Source organism: Pempheris klunzingeri, chromosome 22 (assembly GCF_042242105.1).
Source record: "Pempheris klunzingeri isolate RE-2024b chromosome 22, fPemKlu1.hap1, whole genome shotgun sequence".
NCBI lineage: Eukaryota > Metazoa > Chordata > Actinopteri > Acropomatiformes > Pempheridae > Pempheris > Pempheris klunzingeri.
Genome location: NC_092033.1, coordinates 17,898,056 through 17,925,157, shown reverse-complemented (window position 1 = coordinate 17,925,157; position 27,102 = coordinate 17,898,056). Strand labels below are relative to the sequence as shown.

The following is a 27,102-nucleotide window of genomic DNA, read 5'->3' as shown; positions in this document are numbered from 1 at the left end:
TGGTGACCAGCCCAGGTTGTGCTGAAAACTTGGTATTGACTTCTCACAAGTCTGGCTCCTCTGCTAACTAATTGGTACCAAGCTAGGTAACATGCACCATGTACCATCGCCCTCCCCGTCTCGTAGCTGTCTCCACACCATGTCTGGGTTGTAGAGCACGTTACCCTCCAGCACAACAGGCTGAGTATGAAAGTGGATGGTGCGATGTAGCTACGAGGCTATGATCGCTTCCCCTGGACTGTCCAGCTGTCCTTTTCCCCCAGAGGTCGGCACTGTCCGGACAGTGTGCTCCCGTGTTCAAGTTGACTAAATGTGCGAGGTTCACGCAGCTTTATTTTCACAGCAATTCAATCAAAATGATTTAATTTCTCTCGAACTTCAGCTGTATGGAATGCTGGTGTGACCAGGCCCACCGTGTTGTTTTCCAAAGCATATGATTTGTTTTTGGACTTCTATTTTCCAAGCTGCCACCGACCGGTCTTCACTTAATTTTAGTGGACAGCTAATTGGACTGATTAGCTGCTTGTAGCTCGTCTGTGACAGGAAACATTTAGGCATTCCTAGCTTATTTAATGGTCATTTTTTTTTGGTGAAAAAAAAGATGCATTTTAACATAATGAAACCATTTTCAAAACGTTCACTGTAACTGATGACTTTGTTCTCTGCAAGTTGATTTTCATAGTGTGCTGAAATGAACTGAAACCAGTGGCTGCCTGGAAGGCGGGAAGCTAATCTAAAAATGCATGGTATGATTTGGAAAATGGTTGGTGATATAAAGTGGACACAATTACTTTATAAATCATATTTCTGGTTTATTCAACTTGGGTCTTATTAAAGCCAAAACAATGAAAATTAGGCTCAAGTTGTTATAAAGGTATCCTATAATATACCAAAAGGTTAAAAAAAAAACTGGTGTAGTCCTTTTGAGAGCAGAAAAGTCTCACTTGAAGAACTCATAAGTTCTTTCAGTGGTTCAGAGCAGTCAGTTAAGTTAACAAAAAACTCAAGCTGACCTTTTCTATCTAATTGAGCTTGTGTTTTATCACAAGAGAATCCTTCTAGGGGCTAAAGTCCTCTCCTCATTCATTTGTTCATCCACCACAAGCCATCAAATCAATAAATGAATTCTTCAACTGGGGCTCTTTGTGTTCAGAGAATGCGCAAAACTGAAGTCAACCAATGAAATGACAATGTTTCCTTATGTGGCACTTTTGTAAATATACTATAGAAGTAGCTTTGTATCTGCCATCCATGCCCTGCTCATTTATTCCTGTCTTCTTATTGACTCTACCTGCACTGTAAATCAGAGTGGTCAACATCCGTACACCCAGTATATATTAATAATATTATTTTACAGCAACTGCAACTTAAACTGAAAAAGTAAAGAACAGATGTTAGCCTATGGATGACCGTGTTGATCATCCAAGACGGCCCATTCATCACTTTGGTGCAAGGCATCAATGGCCTGACAAAGAGAACCTCAATAAGAAAGTGTGAACGTATGCTGAATATAGCGTGCAAAGGGCTTCCTGAACGACACCATCATCAAAAGAGAGAATGATGGATAATGTTCAAACTATGTCGAGGCTTTCACATGTCACTCATCTGTTAGTTTAGCCCATTACCCTCCAGGTTACTGCTGTTTGGGAGAAAGTCAAGCACCATTACTTAAAAATATTTTTACTAGCGTGAAAGTATTGGTGTCAAAATGTACTTGGACAAAAGTAAAGAGAAAGTCAAGATCTACTCTGATTAAAAGTGACCACGTTTCATTTATAGATGGGGCGGGGGGTTTGATGATAAACTGATGATGCTACTGTTAAAAGAATACTTCTAGGCTACAAAATAAAGTGCATTTAACATCAACTCAACGACACACGTCGAGCAGTACGGAGCCCTCGTGTCCAAACAACAACAAATGATTTTTCTATAGGCAGCCTGTGTGTACCACTGATTATCAGTTGAAAACACACAGCCACCTTTCCCACAGCTGCTTTACTAGAACTGATCAGAAAAGAGATGACGCTCAAATAAACAAAAATGACCAACAATAAATTAAGAGAGCGACGGACATCATAGCAGGTGCATCAAGCATTACAGGCTACGGGACATTAAATACCTGATGCTTTAACAGCTGCATGAATCATCGCCAAGGTAACCAACAAAGAGAACAAGATGAACTCCACAGACTGCAGCCACAAACACACGTTAAAGCACAGAGAGCTGTAGAGTTTTAACACACTGGGTAGTACACACACACGAAAAGCTATGTTGCTCAGCAACACGGTGGTTGCTGATGTACAATGAGTTAGCTCCATCACAGTGCCTATAACCAGTCCACTGAGCCTCCCTGTCCACTCTGCCCTGCAGTGACCAGTCCACCCATCCTCTCCATCCCACTATAACCAGTCCACCCATCCTCTCCGTCCCACTATAACCAGTCCACCCATCCTCTCCGTCCCACTATAACCAGTCCACCCATCCTCTCTGTTCCACTATAACCAGTCCACCCATCCTCTCTGATCCTCTCCGTCCCACCGTAACCAGTCCACCCATCCTCTCTGATCCTCTCTGTCCCACTATTACCAATCCAGTGGACATCACAAATGAGCTGAATTTGAACACAGGGTGCTGCCAGAGAGTCACTGGCATAGAAATTAATGCTCTAATTAATAGCGAATAGGTTGAGGGTGGGTGAAATACCTGTAGTGATCCCACCACACCAGAGACAAGTGTGTCTCCCTGCTGACACATTTTACGCACGAGGCACAGCAGCATAACTTCCTTGATTATCTAATAGTCCAGACATGTAGACATCAGAGATTGGCAGGCATCAATATTGATTAGTGTAGATCAGTAGAGTAAAGCTGCAGATTAATCCTGCGCTCCATCACAGCTGTCTAAACATTTTGCTAGCAAGCTAAAAGTTAAATTCTTTTTCTGTCCTGTTATGTTCATAACTACAGTTTTTAGTTTTGCTGCTTAAATGTTCCATAATGTTTGCTACAGTGACATTACTTACACGCATACACATTCACAATTTCCAACAATATTGAAATTTGTGCTATTGACTTACAGATGCCTTGGCAAGAGGGTCAAAGTTCAAGGTGCAACGTTATGATAACGTAGTATGTGCCAATTAAAAATATGCCACTTTCAATGACTACTGCAGCCTCAAAATTATTCAACCCCTTCTTGACAAGTATCTTGAGTACTTAGTAGACCTGCTGCAAACATGATGCTTAGCCAGAGACCAGGTTCTGACAGCGTTCCTGAGGAATCTTAGCCCATTCCTCATGGACAATAACCTCCTGCTCTCTAATATTCTTGGGTTTGCTAGAATGGCTGCAACCACTTTCTTCAAATCCCACAAGAGATTTTCTATGGGATTCAAGTCAGATGTCTGTGACGGCCACTCTAGTATCTTCCAGGACTTTTTCTGAAGCCAAGCCTTGGTGGACTGGTGGAGGTATGCCAACCCAGTCTTATGGCAGTTCATGATATAGTCACGAAATTTTGATCGATGAATTCATGTCCGTGGATACGAATTTTCCTTTTTTTTTTCGTGCCCCAGAGCAAACCAATGTGTTTGAATGGGATTATCTTCTCGTGTCTATATCACAGTATATAGGTAGGACCTCTGTAGGACCTCTGTCTCAAGCACACCTGATGCAATTAGCTGCATCAGGTGAGCTTGAGACAACACCTGATTTGCTAATGAGTGCTCTTATGAGGGATTCTATTCAGGAGGTTGGTTATTAGTTGCGTTGAGCTATTTAAATTGCTCCTGTTTGAGTTCATTGAACACAACTGAAAGTTTGAAAATGTCATTTACGCAGGGGCGTTTCCAAATCGCATACTTTTCCCCGAGGACTCCTGTTGAAGCTGCCCTGGCCCTTGGTGATAGTGGTTCCATTCATTATTGGAAGTGTGGCCCTTTGATTCATAAAATTCTGCTCTCATCTATCCATGTTCTGCTCCAGCGAGCAAAGTGCAAACATATCAATATTCCCACAGAGGGGGAAATATTACTGCTCATATCGACAGTTGGAACATCACCCAGAGCCAAGCCACATTTAATAATAACGGCCTACAGCTCCAACATTTTGAAAAAGTACAAAAAGTGAAAGTGCTTGCTGTAGCTGTTTTAATTCAGAAATATTTCCAGTACTACGGCTCTCCGTGAAAAGGAGCAGAATTGATCTGTGACTTCGTTTATTCTCCCTCCTAACCGCCCCCGTTTCATCAAATTGGCGTTGACCTATAGCTGCTGGCGTCATGAAGAAGTGTGGAGAGGGGCCCTCCACCCCGCCCCCCATAGGATATAAATACAGGGAGGGGAGGGGGGGGGTCACCGCCAGAAATTACCTTGAAGCTTTTACTCTCTCACCCTCACTGCAGGATACCAGGCTCACGGGATCTCTGGCACCATGAAAGTAAGTACAATGCGCCGGTGGTTTTGCTGGACTGATTGTTTTTCCTTTTTCCAGAGTTGGTTCATCTGTTTCAAGAAGTGGTATCTAGACAATTCCCAACGTAAAGCTCGCCAGTTTTTAGGTACAGGGCCAATATTCTCGCATTTTACGCATCATCCAAGTGCTGATGGAAAGCGTTTTTTTTCCCAAACACAGTGCGCATCTACAGTTATATCCATAATATACTAATTATCACTCAACTTTAAAAGTTTCTCACGAATGTAGGGTTCGGTTAAATGATTCTTAATGCGCGCAGCCTGCGCGTAATGCGTTAATTACGCACCGCCAGTCTCAGAGCAGGATGCCGCTGTGTTAGAATTGTGATTTAAGACATTTGTTCCTTTTTTACCTTTATCTCCCGCAGGGTTTGAGGACCATCACATTAACTTATGTACTCACCCTTTTATTACTGGCGTCGTTCATCTCACAGTCGTGGAGCGCGCCGAAGGTAAAGCGGGTTTCTTTCATCGAAGAAAGGGAGCTGAATATTTGAAAATGCATATTTCTTATTCATAAAACTTATGCAGCTTTACGATGAAACACTATTCTGTTATTTGTTCCTTCATGACAGGGCTCTTTCCAACGGAGAAACTGGACCCCGCAGGCTATGCTTTACTTAAAGGGCACTCGTATGTATTTACCATGTCCCATGGCTGTATTGAGACCCAGAGCGTTCAGTGTTTGATAATTAAATACATTAAGATGTAAGTCATCATATGAATAAACAGAGACACAATATTTGATATAATCATCAGGATTTATCATGAAATTTGTGTAAAGTTTCATTTCTCATGTCTCAGGCTAAATCAGGAAGAGTTTATGTTGAGGTGACTTCTTGATGAAAAGTGACTGAAAAAACAATAAGAACTGTTGTAACTGAATAGGCACGTCTTTTATTGTGAAAAGAATCAAGTAAATTTGAATTATTTCACAGTGACATGGGAAAATTACATATTGTGATTATTCATTCCAATTATTATTTTCTTCCTGATGTCATATCTTTTGAAGAACTGAACTTCTTGGGTCTCCATATTGTTATATATATATATATGCAAAGATAAGTCCTTTTTTTATTACATTCCAAACAACTGAGCTCTCTTTGTGCTTTTTTCCCAGAGGGACGCAGGTTTATCTCAGAGGACCGAAAAGAAGGGGACGTCTATGACACATTGCACTTAGGTCAGAGCGTGCATGTGGTTTGAAGTACACTTGATTAATCTCCTTTATTTTAGGAGAATAAAATAATAAGAAAGTTTCCCCCGCAAACAGCATTGGAGCTGGAATCACCATTTGTCCATGAGGCAAGACAGATAATTTGTGTTTGGTGTTTCCTCCCTGTCAGAGACCCGCAGTCAGAACACGGAGAAGCTAAGCGTGGACCAGGCAGCTACCGTCCTGCTCAACTTCCTCCAGCAGGCCAGAGAGGGAGGTGAGCTGACGCACAGCAGCACAACCAGATATGCAGGTCAGGCTTCAAAGTAGGGGGAAGAAGTCTAGAAAGTGGCACATTATGATCCAAATGGCTATTGTTCTATTCATAATAACTGTAATTCAGTGTAATAGATATAAGAATATACTACTTGCAGTGACTTTAGTGGAGCTGGAGCTGTAAAAGTTGGGGGACAAAATTAGGATTTTATAAAGTGAGTGTAATGTGTCCTTCCATCATGGAAAGGACTCGCTTGGTCATATAACTATCACTATTTCTGCTGGACAGCTGCTACATAACTATTCTAAATGTTCATTGCAATGTTAATACAATACCAGTAGCTGCAGGTAATTTTTTGTGGCGTAATGATTTTAAACACAAAAACATCTTACTGTCTCTGAACACCTGCCTGAGAAAGCTTTTAGACATACACACTTTAAAGGATAGGAGGTATTTTTAAACCCGAGACCTATTTTTTTTTTTTATATTTTGGGTTCAAAATGACTACCAGTCAATATTTTTTGATGAAATTCAACTGGTATGATCTGGGGTGAAGGGTTAGAGTTAAGCAGCAAGTCTAATTTCAAGTAAAAGAGAGACAAATTATTCAGCCAAAACTACACAATAACAAGTGCTTATTTCTACAGGACAAAGAGCTCCAGAGAGAGATTTAAAGGTTACCCTCACTAACTTTTCCTCACAAACCTTTAAGGACTTAAAAGGAACTCCGATCATGTGCCCCTTCGCTCTGTCTTTGACTCAAGACTTTGCATCGTAATTCCATATTTTTTAATCTTCTTTTTCTCTCTCTAATCTAGCTGACGAAAACCCAGAGGAGGTCTATTTCCAGGAGCTGCCAGTGTGGAAGAGAGAATATTTCTGACGGTCTTTCATACATTTCTAAAGCTGCCAGATGACACCGTCTTTGTTTTAGAATGCGAGGTGTTCGCTTCACTGTGAAGGGGAAGAACAGCTGTTTTGTAAATATGAATTCTCTGACTTTGTTTGAAATGTGACGTTTTAATAAAAAGAGTTTGAATTCATAGCACTATTGGTCTGGGATTGTCTGAGTTTTCTAAATGTCTTTGGCGTGTTGTCAAGAGTATTTTATTTGTACTATTATGATGGCCAAAAGTAAGAGGACACCCCCTGTCCACATATAGTCACTATTGTTCTTGTGTTGATAAGTCATCAATAATGTAGTTTAACATAATAACATAACAATTGACACAGGCACATAAGATTAGAGCTTGTAAAACATTTTTTTTATTTCACTGTCAGATTATTTAGGCTGTTGGAATTAGTGGATTTCATTATAACATAGAACTGTGTGTCATCTGCATAGCAATCGAAGATATCATTCTTTAGCCTAATTGAAGAAGTATGTATATTGAAAACAACAATGGACCAAGAATGGAGGGAACACACACTGAGACAGAGCTTCGGAAAAGAAATCTGAATTTTGTGATGGACCTGGTTCAGGGTTAGTATCGAACCTTCAGGACTTTTATTCATTTGGTCTCAAATCCGCAAACTTTCAAGAAACTTTAAAACTCTTTTATTTCTATAGTGCAACCTTCTGGAGTAAAAGCAGAAGTATAGTAAGTAATGGCAGTAGAGATAGGTGGGTGATTTTATTGCAGCAGGAATGTGAGGCCCTTCTCTAGTGTATTTCAGGGAATATCATAGAGATGACTCCCTACACGTCCAGATGAGCTGTGACTCTAAGCCTGTGTACAATCTGCAGCTACTCAAGGTGAATTTCAGTTTCCTGACTCTCCTGGTTGCTTCTTCTTGCCCTCCGGCACAGCACCCAGCGCGAAGGGAGCCTTGATGTTCAGCCGATCCCTCTCAGCCTCCTCGTCTTCATCGTAGGGCTCGTCATCATCTTCCACATCACTGTGATGGGGGGTGGAGTGGACGGAGGCAGAGGGAGAGGGGGGCACTGAGTAGGGCCGAGGGTAACGGAAACCTTCAGTCTGTTGAGACAAAAAAACTCCAAGTTATCGCTGCTATATACACATATATATATATATATATATCATTCCCACAACTATGAGAGAACACGTAATGAACAAATAAGTGTTAAACAACCCAGAATATGTTTTAGATTTTAGAAAGTAGTTTCAAAGTACTAGTTGATGACAGCTTTACACACAACTCATTCCAAACCATCTCAGTTGGGTCTAGGTCAGGTGATTGTGGAGGCACTCGGTCAAATGGCCCTTACGAGGCCTGGAGGTGTGTTTGGGCAGTGGCCCCACAGAATGCTGTGGTAGCCATGCTGGTTAAGTGTCACTAGCAAAAGCCCCCACATCATCACACCTCCTCCTCCTCCTCCATGCTTCATGGTGGGAACCACACATGTAGAAAGCATCCTCTCACCTTTTCTGTGTCTCACAAAGATATGAGGGGGTGGAACCAAAAATCTCAGATTTGGACTCATCAGGCCAAAGTACAGATTTCCACTGGTCTAAAGTCCATTCTTTGTGTTTCTTGGCCAAAGTATTTCTCCTCTTCTTCTTGTTCTTCCTCAGTAGTGGCTTCCTTGCTGCATTTCGACCATGCCGCCCTGATTCCCACAGTCTGCTCTGAACAGCTGATGTTGAGATAAGTCTGCTACTTGAACTCTGTGAAGCACTTATGTGGCTCTAATCTGAGGAGCTGTTAGTTTGTGGTCTCTGAGGCTGGTAACTCTAATGAGCTTATCCTCATATCCTTATCCTTATCCTTTAACTCTTCCTGGGGGGTCCTCATGAGAGCCAGTTTCATCAGGGCGTTTGATGGTTTTCGTGACTGCACTTGAGGAAACAGTCAAAGTTCTTGAAATTTTCCAGACTGACTGACCTTCATGTCTTAAAGTAATGATGGACTGTGGTTTCTCTTTATGTAGTTGAGTGGTTCTTGCCATAATATGGATTAGAACAGTAGATGAATAGGGCTGTTTGCTGTATAGTTCTGTGTACCAACCCCAACCTGGCATGTTATTTGAAAACCATCCAGGTGACGACCTCATGAAGCTGACTGAGAGATATTGTGGTTTGTTTAAGTTGTCTACTACATAATTCTGCATGTTCCTTCATAGTTTTGATGTCTTCAATATTAATAACAACAAAATAAAGAAAAACCATTGAATGAGAATGTGTCTCCAAACTTTTGACTGGTACTGTGTTTGTGTGTGTATATTGTATATTGTATTGTATATTTCATTTTTCCTATTTTTTTCTCTTCTTGCATTTCATTCTATCCTTTACCATCTCTTTCTTGCCCTTGTGTTATTTTCCTCCAGTCCTTCCTTTAATTTTCTTTCTAATTAAAAATGTGCTTTAAATTAAACTTTGTATCAAACCTGAAAATTGTGCATCAGATATAGCACCAGACAGTCTGTGAATCAAAGAAGAAACGAGCAAAAGGAGAAAGGGGGAGTCTTAACACTACAGGGATCAGCATCAACACACTCTATGATGATGTCTTGTCATTTATCCAAATGTTAGGCTGTCAATTAAAGCCTCACAAATGTGGGTAAAATCCAACAGTAACCCGCTGTGTGTGTCAGTCAGTAGATGAGAGGTAATTTCATGTACATGCATGTGCAATTAGTGGAAGACTTTGTTCAAGGTTCTCAGACAGCATTTCACCGTAAGCCACCACAATATGATTTTCAGTTTGTAGCTCCATTGAGATTTTGACCAGCACGACCCAAAGGTGTGTAAAGTTGATGCAGACTGGAGCAAAGATTCTAAAAGGGGAGCTATTAAGTATAAATGTGTAAGAATCCAACTTTAAGGCCCTTGTATTTGGCACTATTAAACTGTACATTAGTTACTTTGGTTATTCAGTGTGGTAATAAATAGCTGCTATTTCTAACTCCAAATGGCCCACAGCCATGGACAGGTTATGAGACAATAATTCCATTGGACTCTTGGACATGGAAAAGGTCCCCGACTCCTCCTATAGGGATGCAAAACAGCCAGATTGAAAAGTCATTTTGTACCTATTTCTTTTTTCTCTTTGTGGTTGTTTTGCATCATTTAGCTGTTTTATTGCATCTCTTTGTAGATGTTTTGAGTCTCTTTTGCAGATGCAAATTTTCCATTTTCCATAATTGAAATCATAAATGACTCCTTGCTAAGCCTCGGTGGAGGTCTCATTCTCTAGTTCAATCACTCTTTTCCAAAGTAACTTATTTCCTTGTACAGTATTCCTCACCTTCAGAGGGGCCGTGGGGTCCGTCTTGAACTTGTCTGGGAAAGCTCTGCTGAGCGCGAGATGCCGGGCGTGTATGTAGAACTGCAAATCAAAGTCAGCAGAGATTTACAGTTGCACTCTAAATTATTCAACCTCTGTTGTAAATTAGGTGTAATGGGACAATTTACAAGAACAACTGAAACAGTTCAACACAACTAATATTACAGGTGGTTTCTCCAAATTCAGCACAATATGCCACTTTTAGTGACTACTGCAGCCTTCTTGAGAACCATCTTCAGTACTCAGCAGAGCACCCTTTGCTGTTATGACCTGCTGCAGACATGATGCTTAACCAGACACCAGGTTCTGACAGGAATCTTAACCCATTCCTCTTATATTCTTGGGTTTTTGTGCTGCAACCACCTTCTTCGAATCTCACCAGAGATTTTCTAGTCAGGTGACTGTGACGGCCACTCTGGTATCTTCCAGGACTTTTTCTGAAGCCAAACCTTGGTGGACTTTGAGGTATGTTGGAAGATCCAATAACACCCAAGCTTCAGCTTCCTCACAGACAGCCTGATGTTTTCTCCTCAGATTTCTTGATACTGATTGAATCCATGTTGCCCTCCAAACGCTGCAGGTTTCCAGAGCCAGAAGAAGCAAAGCAGCCCCAGAGCATCGCCACAGAACAGAAACCAAAACCTTCTGTGGCTTATTTATGTGGTTTTGACCATATTGGAGCTGACTTGTCTTGTGCTTTTGGGTCAGTAGTGGTCTATGTCTTCCTGTAGAAACTGAAACCTCAGTGCCTGCTGCCACCAAGTCTTGCTGCAGGTCTTTTGGAGTCACTCAAAGGTCGTCCGCTGCTGGCAGCTGTTGATAGCTTCCTAGTGCAGCCAGTGTTCCTGTAGCTTTGACCTTGTGAACTGTGCTTCCAACAATATCTGTAGGAACATTCTGTGCCTTTGCTATACTTTTGTATCCTTTTCCTTGTCTGTGCAGGCAATGATCTCCTCTCTTAACTTTTTGGACAATTCTATTGACCTTCCCATATTTCCCAGCATGTAACCTAATGTCTCTATGAACAAACCCCTAACCAGTCTGGGTATTTGATGTGTTTTATCTCAAGCACAACTAATGCAACTAATCAAGGACCTCATTAGCTGCATCAGGTGTACTTGAGACAACACCTGATTTGCAAATGAGTGCTCATATGAGGGATTCTATTCAAGTGTCACAAAGTCACAAAGTGTCATATTGTGTTGAATTTGGAGAAACAAATCTGTAATATTAGTTGTGTTACTTGTGAATTTGCAATGGGGGTTGAATAATTTTGAGTGCAACAGTAGATCAACACCTAAACAACATTAAATCAAACATGCAAGATTTTCCTCCTTTGTTTTCAGATTTTTTAAAATCTGTACCGTATGTGCAGACATGGATACAGTATTCTGTCTAACAGAAATGATGCTGTATTCTCTGATGTGGTGCAACAAAAACAGACCCGCCCCAGGTATCTCCAGTCCAGCAGGTCAGACAGTCTCTCAGTTCGGTTCCGCTGGATGATGCGCTGGCGGCGAGACTGCTGGCAGAAAGAGAACATGAACTGTGTCAGCTGGTTGCAGGACTCCTCGGCTGAGCGGAACCGCCGGTCCACGATGTAAATACCTGATGCCAATGAGGGACAAGAGACAGTACAGTACAGGAGACAGAGGATCAGTGTCAGCATGTAATCTGTTAAAACGAAGGGGAAATGAGATAGCTATGTAACAGATTATGTGTGTGTGTGTGTGTGTGTGTGTGTGTGTGTGTCCACACCATAGGCAGCAGGGTCTGAGACGTGCTCCTCCATGAAGCAGCCGAAACCTGACAGGTTGGTGGTCACACTGGGAATACCCATTACAGTACATTCACCTGGGGGGAAGCACAACGCAGCTCAGAAAAAGTACAGTTATCATGTTTATTGGTGTCAGGTAATAAAAAAACACCATGTAGCAGTCATTTTGAAGGAACTCATCTCAGACCACCAGTGGCTGTTAACAGCTGATTGCATTTTTAAATATGCAATTCGACCATCTACTGTGAAATGCAATTATGTGCTGTATGTAGAGATTAATGAAGTCTGGGTCAGTTTGCATTTAATGCCTTATTGTAAAAAGTGCACTGGATATACCGAATGTTGAAGAACTAATCCATCATTGTCTCGTGTGCATACGTCTCTTGTATATTACGGGTTAAAATGTGATGGTGAAAGGTTACCAGGCGTGTATCCCCATGGTTCATAGTAGGAGGGGAACACTCCGAGGTTGCATCCACGAACAAAGTCCTCATAGTCCATTGGCAGCAGAGGACTGGTGGAGGACAGGAACTCAGGGTGGAAGATAACCTTAGCAGGGGAGACATTTTTAAAGAGCTACAGAATAGAAACATGAGGTTCTTGGAAGTACATGTATTCATTCATTATCACTTGGGAATGTATTAACTGTACCAATCAGAATGCAATTTGTGAAATAGATATTTTACAAGCTTAAATTAGCTGTAAATATACCCGGTTCCCTGAGTCACCTTTCAGCTAAACACATTACCAAGCATTAGCTGTTAGCTTTCTTTTAGTACCAGACTACAATCAAATTGCCGATTTTGTACACAGTGTAGTTCATTGTTGGATTTCTATAGCATTTGGTGTAGATTTGCATTCCATAGAACTGAGGATTTAATCCCTGCTGCAGTTTCTAGTCATGCAAGTGGCAAAGTTGGTCTGTTGGCCACTCGGTCAGTCCACTGCTTTGGTCCTCCCAGCGACCGACTCCAGAAAAGAGCATGACGTTTATGGGCACGTTTACCTTGACGCGGTCATTTCTGGAGTTGAAGAGGCCGATGCGTCTGACGTTGGACAGGATGGGATCTGTTGAGTCGTCCAGCATGTTGTGAGTGGTCACTGGAGGGAGGCTGTGTCTCTGCATTTCAAATACCACATTTCCAGAGCGATTAGTCAGATTACATATGTGACAATCCAAATTAGATTAGTGTCATCATGACGTTGGTTTGAGGGGATGAGATCCTTATTACTTTTTTTTTTTTTTTAAAGATATCAGTTTTGACCATGGATTTTTACTTTGATGTTATTTTGCAGCAAATCAATTTCCCTTCCAGGATAATAATGTGAACCAATCAGTCATCAACATGCTGAAAGATTGAAACATGCTTCAGTCTACTGCAAACACAACCTGACAAGGAATATGTGTGTTTTCAGTGTGGTTCCACCTCAGTGTGACGCACCGATGTGTGTCTTTGTGGAGTGTTACTGTTTACACACACTATATGTCACACACATACAAACACACATGACTAAACAGCAGAGGGAGGAGAAATGACATAATGGGGAGTTTGATTGAATGGTCTGTGACTGGTAACCTTTCAGACTGTGATTCTGAGAAGTATTGACCAGTGCAGGCATTACCTAAACCTTGGCCTAATGATATCTGACTACTGTCTCACACCACCCCGCAGCACAAAACACACTTTATTTTACAGCTCCCATAGTTTCCTGTCATTTGCGCTAAAGGAACTGGAAATTCAGAGGATGGTTCCTGGAAAAGATTAAACTAAGCAAACAGTAATAATATGGAAAACAGAAACAGCTTTCAGTACACTTCCAATCAATCGCTATCATTTCTCAGCGAGAGCACAGCAGGTTTACTGAACTTGCAAAAATGCGACACGTGCACGAAAGCAGTGCTGAATTCAGATTAGGAAAGTTTTATGTAAATAAAAACAAATGGATAATGGATTACTTGGGTTTAAATAGAGAATTTCCTGTGGTAAACTGCTAATAAAATCAACACAAGTAGCTAAACTACAACTGATAAAGTTCTCATTTGTACCAAATTACACAGCAGACACAACCATGACATTACAAACAAAAAAAAACTAAAACTTTTTTGGAGAGAAAAGGTAAAGAAGTCATTTTTTTCCGATTAATTTTCAGAAATTCAATATTTAAACACTAAAGTAGGATTAAACATTGGCATGAGGCTGATTAAAATAACAACAGAACTAGCAGGCAGTTCAGTGGGCTGCACCACCAGTAACACTCCACCGGTGTTACGAATGGAAACTCGACCCAACCTTCAAAAGGGACCAGGCCCAAACAAAAAAACGATTGCTGTGTGAGCAAATGTCGTGACAATGTCCACTTTTGTTTCAAATCAGTTCAAATGACACATGACAATGAAACACATCTGAGGCACGATGGGTGTAGTGCAGGGACAGTAGTGAGTTAGAATAGGATTCAGTATTTGTAGTATGTACGGTATATACAGAGAATATGATGGTAGACAAGTCCGTCTGCTACTTCAGCACCACGGACAGCGCCACTGATCCATCAGTACAGAGCACAGCATTCTGGTCATTTTGTTAATACTCCAACACTTCTTTACACCGAGACAGCAGATCACTGAACACACTTTTACCTTTTAGACCTTTTACCTGAGATTCTGGTATTTCCGGGGGAATTCTTACCAAAATCTGTTCCTGTTTTTCAGAAGAAAAACCTGCAAGATCCCAGACTTTTCAGCTGCCTGGTGGCTGTGCATTCACATATACCAGAATATTGTATGCATGGAAGCAAAACACTTCCATACACTTCCTCGCGGCTGTTGGAGACATGAGTATGACCTTAAATCATCATTATTTAAACAATGTAACCGGATCAACTTCCCACTGCAGCGTTAATGACTCTCACTTTAAATTCTAAAACAATACTATATGATGATATAACTGTGTTTTATCACTTCAAAGACAATAATGCTTCACTAAAAATATTACGACATGATCTAATGTGAGAAAAAATGTATAGAATGTCATGATTAATAATGTGCTGTTCTGTTTTTAATATTAAACTTCATGTATGGTGAGAAATCCTGGGACGGGATTATTGGTATAGTCCCAGAAAGTAATCATTTCCCAATATAGACAACAACAACAGACATGTCTGTGGTGCACTATTCTTTGGTAGAATGTAGTCTCTATGTAAACTGTTCACAGTGAGGTCATTGGACAACCCAGGATATCCTGGGCACTGTTTGAGCGAGGGAATTACGCTATAGAATTCTTCCTTAATTCAGCAAATTAATATAATTTGGGTGATTTTAAGAGCAGAGCTGTGGAAGACTACAACCTACAGTGTGACGATTTTAGGAGAGACTCCTCTGCTGCTCCTCTCAACTTTGTGAGCGAGGCTGTAATTGAAAGGTGGGGGTGGAGGCGAAAATGGGGTCGGCGACACATGAAAAACGACGCGGAGAAATAATCTCAACGGCGTTTTTCCTCCAATCACCAGTCAGGAAGAGGCTCCGTTCCATCATTCTCCAAACGCTTGCAGTCAATACTACTCACACCCACCGGAGTATTGATGATGCCATAAATTCATTTAATTGAGAAAGACCTTTTTATAAGCGCTCTTGCTTGTAAATCCGTGCTCTAACATACATCACCTCAGCACAGCCTGTCTCACTGACCCATGGTCGGGGGTAGAGGAAGGCAATTAAATCACCCTCAGCTTGCTTACGTCCATTCATGCTTTTGGCTCCGGGGGAATCCCCCTCATGTGCTCTTATAATTCATCTGCAGCAGAGGCCATCGCTCATATTGATCGCTCCGGGAGAAATGCTTTATCCATTCATAAAAAACAGCAGTGAGGATATGAGAGTGTGCTGGTGATTTATCTTTTACAGCGTTTCCTGTTTTCCTCTCTGTTGGCTATTTTTACACTTGCCTACTGTATAATGATGGAGCATTTCTATCAGTGTACTTCCAGCTTTAAAGCCACAGGGAACGGTTCGAATTTTGCATTTAAAAATATAAAAGCAAGCTAAATATTCGCGTACCACAAGTGGTACCTGAGAGAACATGCGATACAAAGGGTGTGTGATCTTCTAAACCACAGAGATGTGTATTCTGTCAAGCAAATTCTAAAATACAGGCCTGGTTTGGTCCCATCAACGATTATCTCATCCTCTGTCTGGACAATTGATTGATGATTTAGATTTAGAATCAGCCCATTCATAGTACAAACTCATCTACAGAACCAGAAATGTGTGCTTGCGTGTGCTCAAATGACCAATCGTGCGTTGCTGGATGGCACTGCAGCGCATTAAAGGCAAAAGTTGAGCCAGGACTAAAGTCTAAGGATAAATACATGAAAACGATAGCAGTGGTTGCTTATTGTGGACAGGAGAGTGACACAGAGGCTCCAGTACCTGAGTGGCGTAGATGGCTCTCTTCATTATGGTGAAGTCGTCTCGGTCCAGAATGGAGTTCATGTCGGGGATCTGCCCTCTGAAGAAGCGGAGCAAACCATGAACATAGAACTCTGCGTAGAACTCTCCTTTCATAACAGATAGGTGTAAAATCCTCAAAGCTGTGGTTCCACTCACAGTGGATCCTTATACTTACTTTAACAGGGCATCATAGAGCTTTTTGCCAAACTTCTCCTTCACAGTGTGAGCTGTATCCCTGTGAAACACAAACTCATCAACTTCACCAGCATTGCTAAACCAAACCCAAACCCAAACACACGAAAAAAACAGAGGCAGGCATTTATTTTTGAGAGAGTTTGAGAGACCAATAGGGAGGCCACCAGTACGTAGTGGTGGCTACTACTGTGGCAGTGGCCATGTAAACCAGTGGGGGTTTGGTTAGGTTTGAGAACAAACACTACTTGGTTGAGGCTGAGGAAAGATCATGGACAGGGTTAAACCAGTGTTCAGTGGTCCACTTGGTCTTGCTCTTAAGGAGGTTGCCATGTTTGCATTTGCTTCTTAGAGACAACAGTCATTATATTTATGAACACAAGAGGTGGACCTGATTTCCCTGTCTGCCCCTGAGCAGATTTATTTGCTTGATCTTTGACCTTTGCTTACCTGAATAAGTAAACTGAACTTTTCTTGTTATATTGCTTGCCCTATAGCTTTTGGGCTCCAAGCATCCAAAAATTGAACTCCAAGTAGAGTTGCTCAGAGACCAGCAGATCAGATTGTGGTGGGACTCACCAGCGTCAAAGCACAGAGAGCTTCGCTGCCACAGACACTGCCCTGGTCAAATAAAGGTTAATAAACTACATCTGCTCACGTGAACCGCAGCAGGAACCACATACCAGAGCTGTTTGCGTACCGCCTGCCCCTTCAGCGACTCCACATTGAAGTTGTTGGTCTTTGCTGGCATGATGAAGAAAACTACCACTGTCACGTCGTTTCTGTGGAGCTGTGGATAGAGAGGGAGGACAGGATGAATGAGCGATGGATACAGCAGAGTGCTACCGAATGCAGAGGACTGAGAACCTCACCCGCAGTAGATAGTTGAGTCTGGACAGCGATTCGAGGAACAAATCAGCTCCCTTGTTGGAAAACTCATAGCGTCCAGCGATGAAGAAGTAGAGGGTTTTCTCTAGGTTGAAGTCCAGGTGACTTTGGAGAAGGGATAAGAATTACAACCAGATTTATCAAAGAGACCACCATCTCTAAGAATAATGAGAAAATTAACATTTGATAAGTTTGAGAAATAAAACATAACTACATGAGACGCATCAGAACTGCATTAATAAAAACCCACCCACCCATAGAAGTGTCCTCTGACAAACTCCTGGATGCGGACCTTGCTGGTGGAGTGCAGGTTCTGAAACTCGTGCATCGCTGAGAACTTTCTCACATTCAGGCCGTTTGGTGTCACCACATCTGTGCAACATCGATAAGAGAGAAGTGATGGACACTGATGGATGGACACCACTAGGAGAGGGTCAGCAAAAAGGTCTGGCTTCGTCTTCTGGGCACCATGCATGCTGACACTAACTGTCGTCTTCATCTGAACAAAGTGTGACACCTAAACTTTATGCAGTATCGGGGTGCAACAGTGTAAACCTTCCCCCACCTGGCTTCCTGTGCAGCATGTGGTTGGCTTCCACAGCGGTGATCTGGGAGACGGTGGTGAAGACATGAGCACAGTGGACTGCTGCTCTCTCCAGGCAGTAACGATGGTAGATCTGCCTCTCACCCGCCTCCTTATCGATGTCGAACTACAGCACACACACACACACACACACACACACACACACACACACACACACAGGGGACAAGTCAATACAGTGTGCAGGGCAATTATTTCAAGGATTCTCATTTGTACCCTTCCAGGTTAAATGTAGAATTAGTTAACAAAATTATATTCAACTATTGAAAGTATGAAAATAAAACGTAATTTCAGATTTTATAGACGCACACCATCCTTAAAACAAAACAGCATGGAAATATTCATGTGTTACAGCTTCACAGTGGCTTATTTACAGTTTTACAGTAGACTAAGTCTAAGTTTTATTCACAAAGACTTTGTGAATAAGAAATAGTTTTGTGAAAGCCTGACCTATATAAGGTCTGTCTGTACTTTTTGCTGATGCTCATTTCAGTTTAGTCACTCCTATAAACCTATTTCTAATGTAATGTAACACAATATAATATATATAATTGTCTCCATGTAGCTCAAGTTTATTCTAATTTCTTCTTACGGTTGCAGCACACAAAAAGTACGAGTTAGACTTGGCATGCTAATAGAATAGTTTACTTTGATTGTATTGATCGTGTTTATTTCTTGGAGTGAGCTCAGCTCTTTGTGCTCTGTGTCCTTCTTCTTGTCTGCCATCCTGGCTGCACAGTGTGTTACTATCAGCAGAGCTGAAAATGCATATTGATATGATTCCACTGGCAGAAGAGATGAAGTTCCTCTAGATTGGCTGAGGGTTACAAACACCTTGTCTGTCAATGATTCAGCCCGTGAATGGCCTTTAGCGCCACGCTGACCTTTAGGAAGTGAGCAGCGGAGAGCCAATTACAAGCATCACACTGACCCCTGCACACACACAACTCCACGTCACTAATGATGCATTGAGTGGCTGTAAAAGGCTGCGATTTTTGGCCTGAACCTTTGAATGTGAAAATGGATCTGATGGAACATGAGTGTGTGTGTGTGTGTGTGTGTGTTCATGAAGCTTTAAATGACCTTGCTCCAACATACAAGCGTATGCTTTCACTGTATGTTCCAGATAGATCAGGTCAAGGTCCTCCACTGCTTTTCTTTTCAACGCTCCTTATGTGTTCCAAAAAAGGACCAGTGAGAGCGCCTTCTGTTTGGATTCTGAAATGTAATCGTTGTAGTGTTTGCTACGTTGGAGCACTCTGCACTGCACGTGTGCATGAAAGGTGTTATATGAATAAAGTTGAGTTTGTAGTCTCTAGTTTCAGGGTTCATAATATGGTAAATGGTCTGTATTTGTAGAGCGCCTTTCTAGTTATTTCAGCTACTCAAAGCGCTTTTACATCACATCCTCATTCACCCATTCACACATCATTCATACAGGAGGGATCTAATTTGGAGGAGACTGTTCTTTCATACTCATTCACACAAGTTGGGGTTCAGTATCTTGCCCAAGGACACTTCGACATGTTGACCCATAGGAGCTGGGGATCGAACCCCCGACCTTCTGATTGAGGGACGACCCACTCTACCACTGAGCCACAATATGTGATGGTCATTTGTGGGAAGTCACATGGGCAGTGTGAGAAAACGTGTTTTGATTATAGATTAAGCAAGTGAATGAATCTTGTGGGGATTTGATGTGTTGTTTTCGTTCCGTGTGTCATGTGTCATGATCTCTTACATTTAGCTCTAAATACTAAAGTCATCTCTGAATAATAGTAATCTGGTAATAAACACTGTCACAGTCCCTGAAATCTGAAAATTGAAACCAATGATGACGACCCTTTGCGATCATTAAAACTGTGTGTTTGCTCGATGCTCCGCAAACACAACAAGCCCTGAGTTCTTAAAGCCAAGTTATTCTGCAGTCGGACAAATGAGAGAAAATAAAATATGAATCTAAACATCAGACAAATATCAGATCTCACTTAGTGTAGGGAGGCACTCAGTGGTAGGATATAAGACTTGTTATGTTGTTCAGGACTTAAAAACCCAATTGTGACATCCTCAGTTTTGACCGATTAGTCCAACTGTCAGATCAGATAGATGCCCCCACCTGACATCTACTCCCATATCCCAACTCTGGCTCCAGTAAAGATTACGACAAGAGCTTAATGCAAACTCCAGATTTTAAAATGTCCTCTCAGAAACCCATAGTCAGATCTGATTTAAAGCCACAGTGGCCTTTGGCTTCATGTATTTCCTTAAAAACCTGGAAATGAACCATTTCTTATGTGCTGAAAATGCTCCACTGTTTGATCTGCAGTGACCTGCTTTGTGTCACTGTTTGTTGCTTTCCGGTTTTCAGCGTTGACGGTGTGTGCACAACCCTTCTGACCACTCACCTTGTCCAGGTTGTTGTAAAAGTCCGCATTCCCAGCACAGAGGTATCGTCCCAGCAGGGTGGCGTGTGTAGTGAAGACTGTTGCCATGGGAATATTGCGGGAGCGACAGAACATAAGCCCCGGACCTGCCTGCCACTCGTGGAAGTGGCCGATGACGTTGGGCTTGTCTCCCAGCAGGTCTGTTAACTGGAAAGCCAAGTGGATGAGAGTTCAGGCGAGTTCACAGTGTGACTAACCTCGAGCTGCGTTTGCGCTTGTGCACTCTTGCGGCAGTGAGTGGCAGCAGGAGGGAAGAGGTGTTGAGCGGCAGCTGACCTCTTTGAAGAACCAGGCGATCAGGGAGCCCAGGATGAGCGCGTCGTTGGCCTCTCGGTCGTGGTAGGGCAGGCCGATGTTGCAGGTCTGCCACAGGTCCCCTTTCCAGCGGTCCAGGTTCCAGGCCGCAGAGCCGATGTCAAACAGGATCACATAGGGGCTGCCCTCGATCAACCAGCGGCCAAAATGAACCTGCATCATCAACATCGGTAAAGGAAGCCCACTGAGAGAGTGTCGGGGAACACTGGAGAGGTTCTGTGGTCGGCTGCTCACAGACACATACTAATCTGGCAAGTAATCGTAGGAGAACAATTAGAAGTTTGACTAAAGTCTAAGTCCTGCATTTAAAATTCTGCTCATCCTCATTTCTAACACCGTACTCCTGCTGTGTGAATTTTTAAAACCCAATCAGCCGTTATCACTGCTGCAGTATTGCATCAGATGAAACATTTAAGATTCAGCATAATATTAGACACATTTTTGCTAGAATTAAGCCTGACATGTATCACCTTAAAGAAAGAAGTATCTTGACTAGAACTGAGTTCATCATTATGTGGCTTCTTAAGTTCTCTTGAAACATGAGAGTGTTTTATCATGTGCCTAATTTGCATTTCAAATAAGTAGCTCAGAGTTGTGCCTGTTCAAATCTATAACACTGCTGTATTACCTGCAGACCAATCAGGTGCCCATAACACTAAGAATAATAATGATAATAATAATAATAATGATGTGTGTGTGTGTGTGTGTTGGCCATAAGGGACTTGTAGGCCTTTATTAATGAGTCTATTCTGCTGTATCATCAAGGTCTCTGGTACACAACCACCATCTAGTGATTAGTGGGTAGAACTGCAGTAGCCCCCTCAGTGGGAGGCTGCACAGCACACAGGTAACCTTCATATTACACACGTGCAAATATTTTTTGCAATATGTTAACAGATTAACGGATCATTTCAAATCTATAAATCCTCATAAAACACTAACTTGGTATATCCAGATATTGGATATATCAAAATATGGTGTATTAATGAGAGACTGGTGATTATCATCAGCAGCTAGAGCACTAGTAGTGTTTTTGCCTTAATGTTATCAGACATGAGACGTTTACAGCGGCGCTCGAAACGATTCAACCTCCTCTGCAAATAAGATGTACTGACAACGTCTGCAAACTTTCAGCTGAGTTCAATGAGCAACTCAAAGAAGAATTTAAATAGCTCAACAAAAAAAAAAAAGAGTCAGCGGTATGTCTGGAGGAGGAAGAACAAGGCAGAGGCCGGAAAGAGCATTTAATTAAGCTGTGATGCTTTGCATGTGAAAACATGTAATCACACCGATGAAGGCACAGTGTTGTGAGTGCCGGAGCAGCAGTGTGTTCTCTCCTCGGCCTGCCTCCTGCTCCACAAACACCTGTTGGTGAATAACAACCTGCTCTCTGTGCACATCACAGTCCCATCATTTCATTCATTCATCGTCTGCGTCTGTGTTCACTGATATTCCACATGTGAAGTCATTATTATTATTATTAATATTCTGAACACCAAATTATTTATCAGGCCAAAAGTTTCAGTTTTCATATGACTGAATGACAGCAACAATAAGTTATGTAGAAAGTGTTTCTAGCTGACAGACAGACTCTCTGACTTTAATTGTATCTATGATAATATTAATAATAATAATATATATGTGATAAAATAAATAATAAAAGTATGATGATGATAATAAAAGTTCAAACTATAACAGATAAGAAGAAAAAGTAACACGTCTGTGGGCCTTCTGCTTCTGTTCAGACATTCTCAATACACATTGTTGACGGGACGGTGAAGCAGAAAACAAAGAAAACATACTTGGCACACACACACACACACACACACCTGGCAGCCGTTGTGGATGAGGGCGTCCATGGCCTTCCTGATGGCCGGGTTAGGAGGCTCGCAGCTCTCCACCTGGGTCTTGAAGTTGTGTTCGGAGTAGGGCCCCATCATAAAGAAGTTCTCCCCCCACTCATCCACCGTGATTTTAGCTTTGGTCTGAATCACCGTGTAGATTCCTCCGACTGAAGAGCCGAACACAGAGAAAGAGAAAAGATGTCGTTCCTGCAGCATCACTGCCACTGATTAAAGGTCAAAGGTCAGGTATTTGGAATGCCAGTGTTTGTGAAACAGCCCTGGTTATGATGCTTAATGGACAGAACACATCCAAACACGTGGGACAGATTTCCCCAGCCCCTCACTTGGCAACAGGAAGACAAATATTGATATGAAAGGCCATCAGCACGCAGCGAGGCCGTAATGACGTCTAAAGGCAGTCGGAGAGCAGCTGTTGTGTAAGAGCTGAGGCAGCAGAGGGACCGAGGACCTCTGAACTGTTTGACAGCATGACAAGGAGCGACACTCGCAGCCCTCTACTCACAGAGTTCAGACTGTCTGCTCTCTGTGGAAAGGGCTCTACAGCAGCTATACCCACGGCACTGGATGTGCAGACATCTTAGGTGCGGGTGCTGCTGTCGAGCTGAAGTGAAATGTGTGAACAAATAGTCTCTTCCAACTTAGATTCCTCCTGAACAAATGATGTGTGAACGGGTGAATGAGGATGTGATGGAAAAGCTCTTTGAGTAGTCGAAATGACTAGAGAGGAGCTGTACACATATATATATGGTGGTAAATATACCATTTAGCATCGTTTGTTGCAACAAAATAACTACTTATTATTCCTGAGGGTTATTCTTATAGACTATCAGCTCAAAGATGTTCGTCAGTACTGTCAGCAGGGGCGTAGCACCAAATTCTGGGCCGTGTACACTCTCAATGTCAGTGGGCCCCATCCCAGTGGAGCCTATTACTATGACGACTAAAGATAAAGAGAAAAAATAATCTAAAAATAAAAAAATCCAATATTGATTTATAATGTGTCAAGTGTTGTGATGGTTTCTCTCTCTCTGTCTCTGTCTCTCTCTCTCACTACTCTCTCTCTCTCTCTCTGTCTCTCTCTACTCTCTCTCTCACGAACCAACATACCAACGTAAGTTAATTGGACTTTGCATAACAAGCAAACTCGGTTCACCTTTGGGAAAGAAAGCAGTCAACAGCTGCCACTGCCTCCCCTCATTCTGCCTTCTTTCTTTTCCTGTCCTCCTCTGATACCCCGACTTGTGCTCCTTGGGCAGCATCATGTCTAGCCCCCAGGTCATTCAGTCTGGGCTCACTGACGTCACACTTGTCGCCGGTCGCTGTCGGGCGGACTAAACCGTTTTGCGCCTCCAAGAGGGGGCCCCCAGAATGTCCAATATGTTGGGAGGACTTTGACATAAAGTTCATTCTCTCAGTTGATGTTATCAATATATTTGAAATAAATTATGACACCAGTTAATTGGAGGGCCCAATTCATTCGAAGTGTCAGTGTGAGGATCTGACACTGACGGTACTAAAAGAGGGGGTTTCTCTGGCTGGAGATGTGTGACTCCATAATGTGTCACTGCCAACTCCCTACCTAAGAGCAGGCAAGATCTTTGTCAAGCTGCCCTCAACTTCCAGCCTGTTGACTTGTGGATGCTCTGTATTTGTACAGCACATTTCTAGTGATTTCGACCACTCTAAGCACTTTTCCATCACATCCTCGTTCACACATCATTCATACAGGAGGGATCCCCCCCCCCACACACACACACACACACACACACACAGCCATGTGACTGGACTTGACCTTTATCTCTTTTGTCTCTGTTCGTATGTGTGACGTTGTTTCAGTTCATGTTTGCATTCGCTGCACTGTTTTTACTGTTATCATGTTCATAGACTGAACACCTGCCCTCACTGCACCTTATCATTTATGAAGTCATCATCACCAGAATGCCTCCGATTCCTTTTTGACCGCACACCAACACCAACAATATGCCGGGCAGTCATTTGTTTTTGGTTTTTATCTCCCTCTCATATTTCATTTGAAGAACATGAGCTTTTTCCCATCAAACAGAAGATTCCAATGGGCTAACCTGGGAATTCTTGCAGCTAAATCTAAATTTCAAAATAAAAGTTGATGTAGTCACTGGCATTGCCACATCTGCCTAGCCTGACAGCAGACATAATCCATGTTCACACAGTCACTATCAAAGGCGACAGCATATTTTCTCACCTCTCGTCCAGGAATTTATTCATCCAATTTGTTTGCCATCAAATTAACTTTCTATATTTAACTTTCTGCCTTTTTTTTTGACGTTATTTTGGCATCACGAAGCCTAAACAGCCAAAGTGACGTCTGATCCACTGTTCAACACTTATCTGCAGTTTAATGTTTAGCTCTTCAGAGGGAACAGAATCACTGGGTTTCAATGTTTGCTCTTCAAAAGGGGCAAAGAGGCATTTTGTGTTTTACACAAAGTAACACAGCTACTGCCAGACAGACGGACTTTAAAGTCCTACAGTCCTACTTTAAGCATAAGCAGACTTTTACTTTCAATTAAATGCACAGTACGGAAATATTTTACAGTTGTTGTTGCTGTCATGCAGAGAAGTCATGCAGCGTCCTTTCACTTCATTGTGGCTCTTTTTCATCCTCAATGAAGACGATCTTCAAAAGCTTGAAACGAGCCATTCTGTGTGTTTTAACTGTACAAAAAATACAACATTTACCATTTTTGCAGCACCTTGCAGGGACTTCTGTCGCTCAGCTCATACCTGACCTCGTGGGGAAACTCAAAAACATGATTCCACTTGTGATCGTACCTTTGTTGGTGACCTCCCAGGCCACCTCGAAGAGCAGCAGGTCCTCCACAGGCAGCTCGTCCTCCTCCCAGGCCGGCAGCAGCCCGCTCAGGGACGTAATGGACAGGGAACGTGACAGCGGCATCTTAAGGCGCCCGTGGGTGTGACAGACACCCCCTGGAAGGCTTGGGCTACTGTGGCGGTCTGAAGAGGCCGGCCTGCAGGTCCTGGTCTTAGCACAGGGACTGAAGATAAAAGGGACTGATGGGGGCAAAGAGCTTCAACCCCGCCTACTGAGGATGACCTCCAGCCAGTAGGAGGGGACGTTTACCTTCCACACACACACACACACACACACACACACACAGAATTGCGAAATGCAGATGAATGAAAATAGGTTTGCCCACTGGAAGAGGGGGGGGCGACAGAGAATGTCAGCATCAATACTGGAGTATTTTTACCTTTATTTGTTTAGTATCTACTTTATATTTACTGATCAAAGGTATAAATGAGCCAGTGTCAGCCTGGAATGTTCATTTTCATGTTAGTAGAGATTATGATATTATGATGATATTAGATATTATGATGATATTAGATATTATGTTGGTGCTTTTGTGTCATTTTGCTGTGTATGCTGCAGTCTTATGGAGTGCAACAATGTTCTCTGCATCAGACCTACAGGCCCGCAGCACAACCACTGAACTGAAGATAGGAAATAAAACTTCTGAATAATTCAATTCAATTCAATTCAATTTCTTTGTATAGCCCAATATCACAACAGTGTCTCATAGTGCTTTACAAAGTTCACTGAAATAAACAAGTGTAAGCGAACAAACAATCTAATAAAGAGTCCAGCAGTCGATGAGGCCAGTGGATCAGTCCGGTGGATCAGTCCGAGGCATCACCTGCCCTTTATGACCCTCCTTCTTCGGGAAGGAGAAACTCAAAAAACCCAGTGGGAAAAGAGAAACCTCCAGGAGCACCACAGTGAAGGAGAGAATAAGAAGTGAAAATGAGAGAAAGTGAAAACATAACTAGCAAATAAAAAAAATTGGAGAATATGGGGAGGGTGGGGGGGGTGGCATTTACTCAAACCTGGTCAACTATCACACTGGCTGTAGGTAACTACAGTATATTTGAATAAGTAAGTCAGGAAAGACAGATAAGGGTCAAAACCAGGAGATCACAGGCAAACAAATCCAAGGGAGGCAGGCAGCAATTCTAAAGTCCAAAAAACACGCCAAAGTTTCAAACACACAGATAACAGATTTCCAGATAAGGGCTGCAGGAGGGCAGTCCGGTGATGGGGAGAGGGGGGAGCGGTTGTGAAATTGACTCAGAGTTAATGAAAATGTGTAGAAGAGCTCATTCAGACACGTTGTTAAGCTCCTTTCATTCATGAATCCATCACATGGTGATGATCTGAACCCAGACGCACAGGAGGCTGTTTGGAGACGCGCACTGGTGAATCACTGCACGCGCGGAGCTCTGAGCCGCTTTAACTCCCATTATTACATCTCCAAACGTCCGGGACTTCACCGTCAACACATTATTTTGTACCAGATGAATGATCCCATTGTCAACATTTCCCAGAAGAGCCGGTGAATGATGCCTTTCAGCACCTCCACCGGCGG

The 27,102-nt window shown here is 42.4% G+C and overlaps 2 protein-coding genes across 2 annotated transcripts; one reads left to right on the top strand and one right to left on the bottom strand.

Moving 5' to 3' along the window:
* Positions 1-4,430: 4,430 nt before the first annotated feature.
* spx (spexin hormone) lies at positions 4,431-6,787 on the top strand. The gene is made up of 6 exons (XM_070854239.1): positions 4,431-4,436; positions 4,840-4,923; positions 5,047-5,104; positions 5,592-5,654; positions 5,818-5,904; positions 6,723-6,787. The coding sequence occupies exons 1-6, from the start codon at positions 4,431-4,433 to the stop codon at positions 6,785-6,787; spliced, it is 363 nt and encodes a 120-aa protein (XP_070710340.1).
* An 880-nt stretch (positions 6,788-7,667) lies between these two features.
* On the bottom strand, positions 7,668-25,613 carry gys2 (glycogen synthase 2). The gene is made up of 16 exons (XM_070853961.1): positions 25,490-25,613; positions 22,643-22,824; positions 20,775-20,966; positions 20,460-20,645; positions 18,019-18,163; positions 17,708-17,825; positions 17,438-17,558; positions 17,249-17,355; positions 16,549-16,608; positions 16,353-16,431; positions 12,936-13,049; positions 12,352-12,478; positions 11,911-12,006; positions 11,597-11,760; positions 10,114-10,194; positions 7,668-7,883 (listed from the first exon to the last, which is right to left on the bottom strand). The coding sequence occupies exons 1-16, from the start codon at positions 25,611-25,613 to the stop codon at positions 7,668-7,670; spliced, it is 2,112 nt and encodes a 703-aa protein (XP_070710062.1).
* Between the last annotated feature and the right edge of the window lie 1,489 nt (positions 25,614-27,102).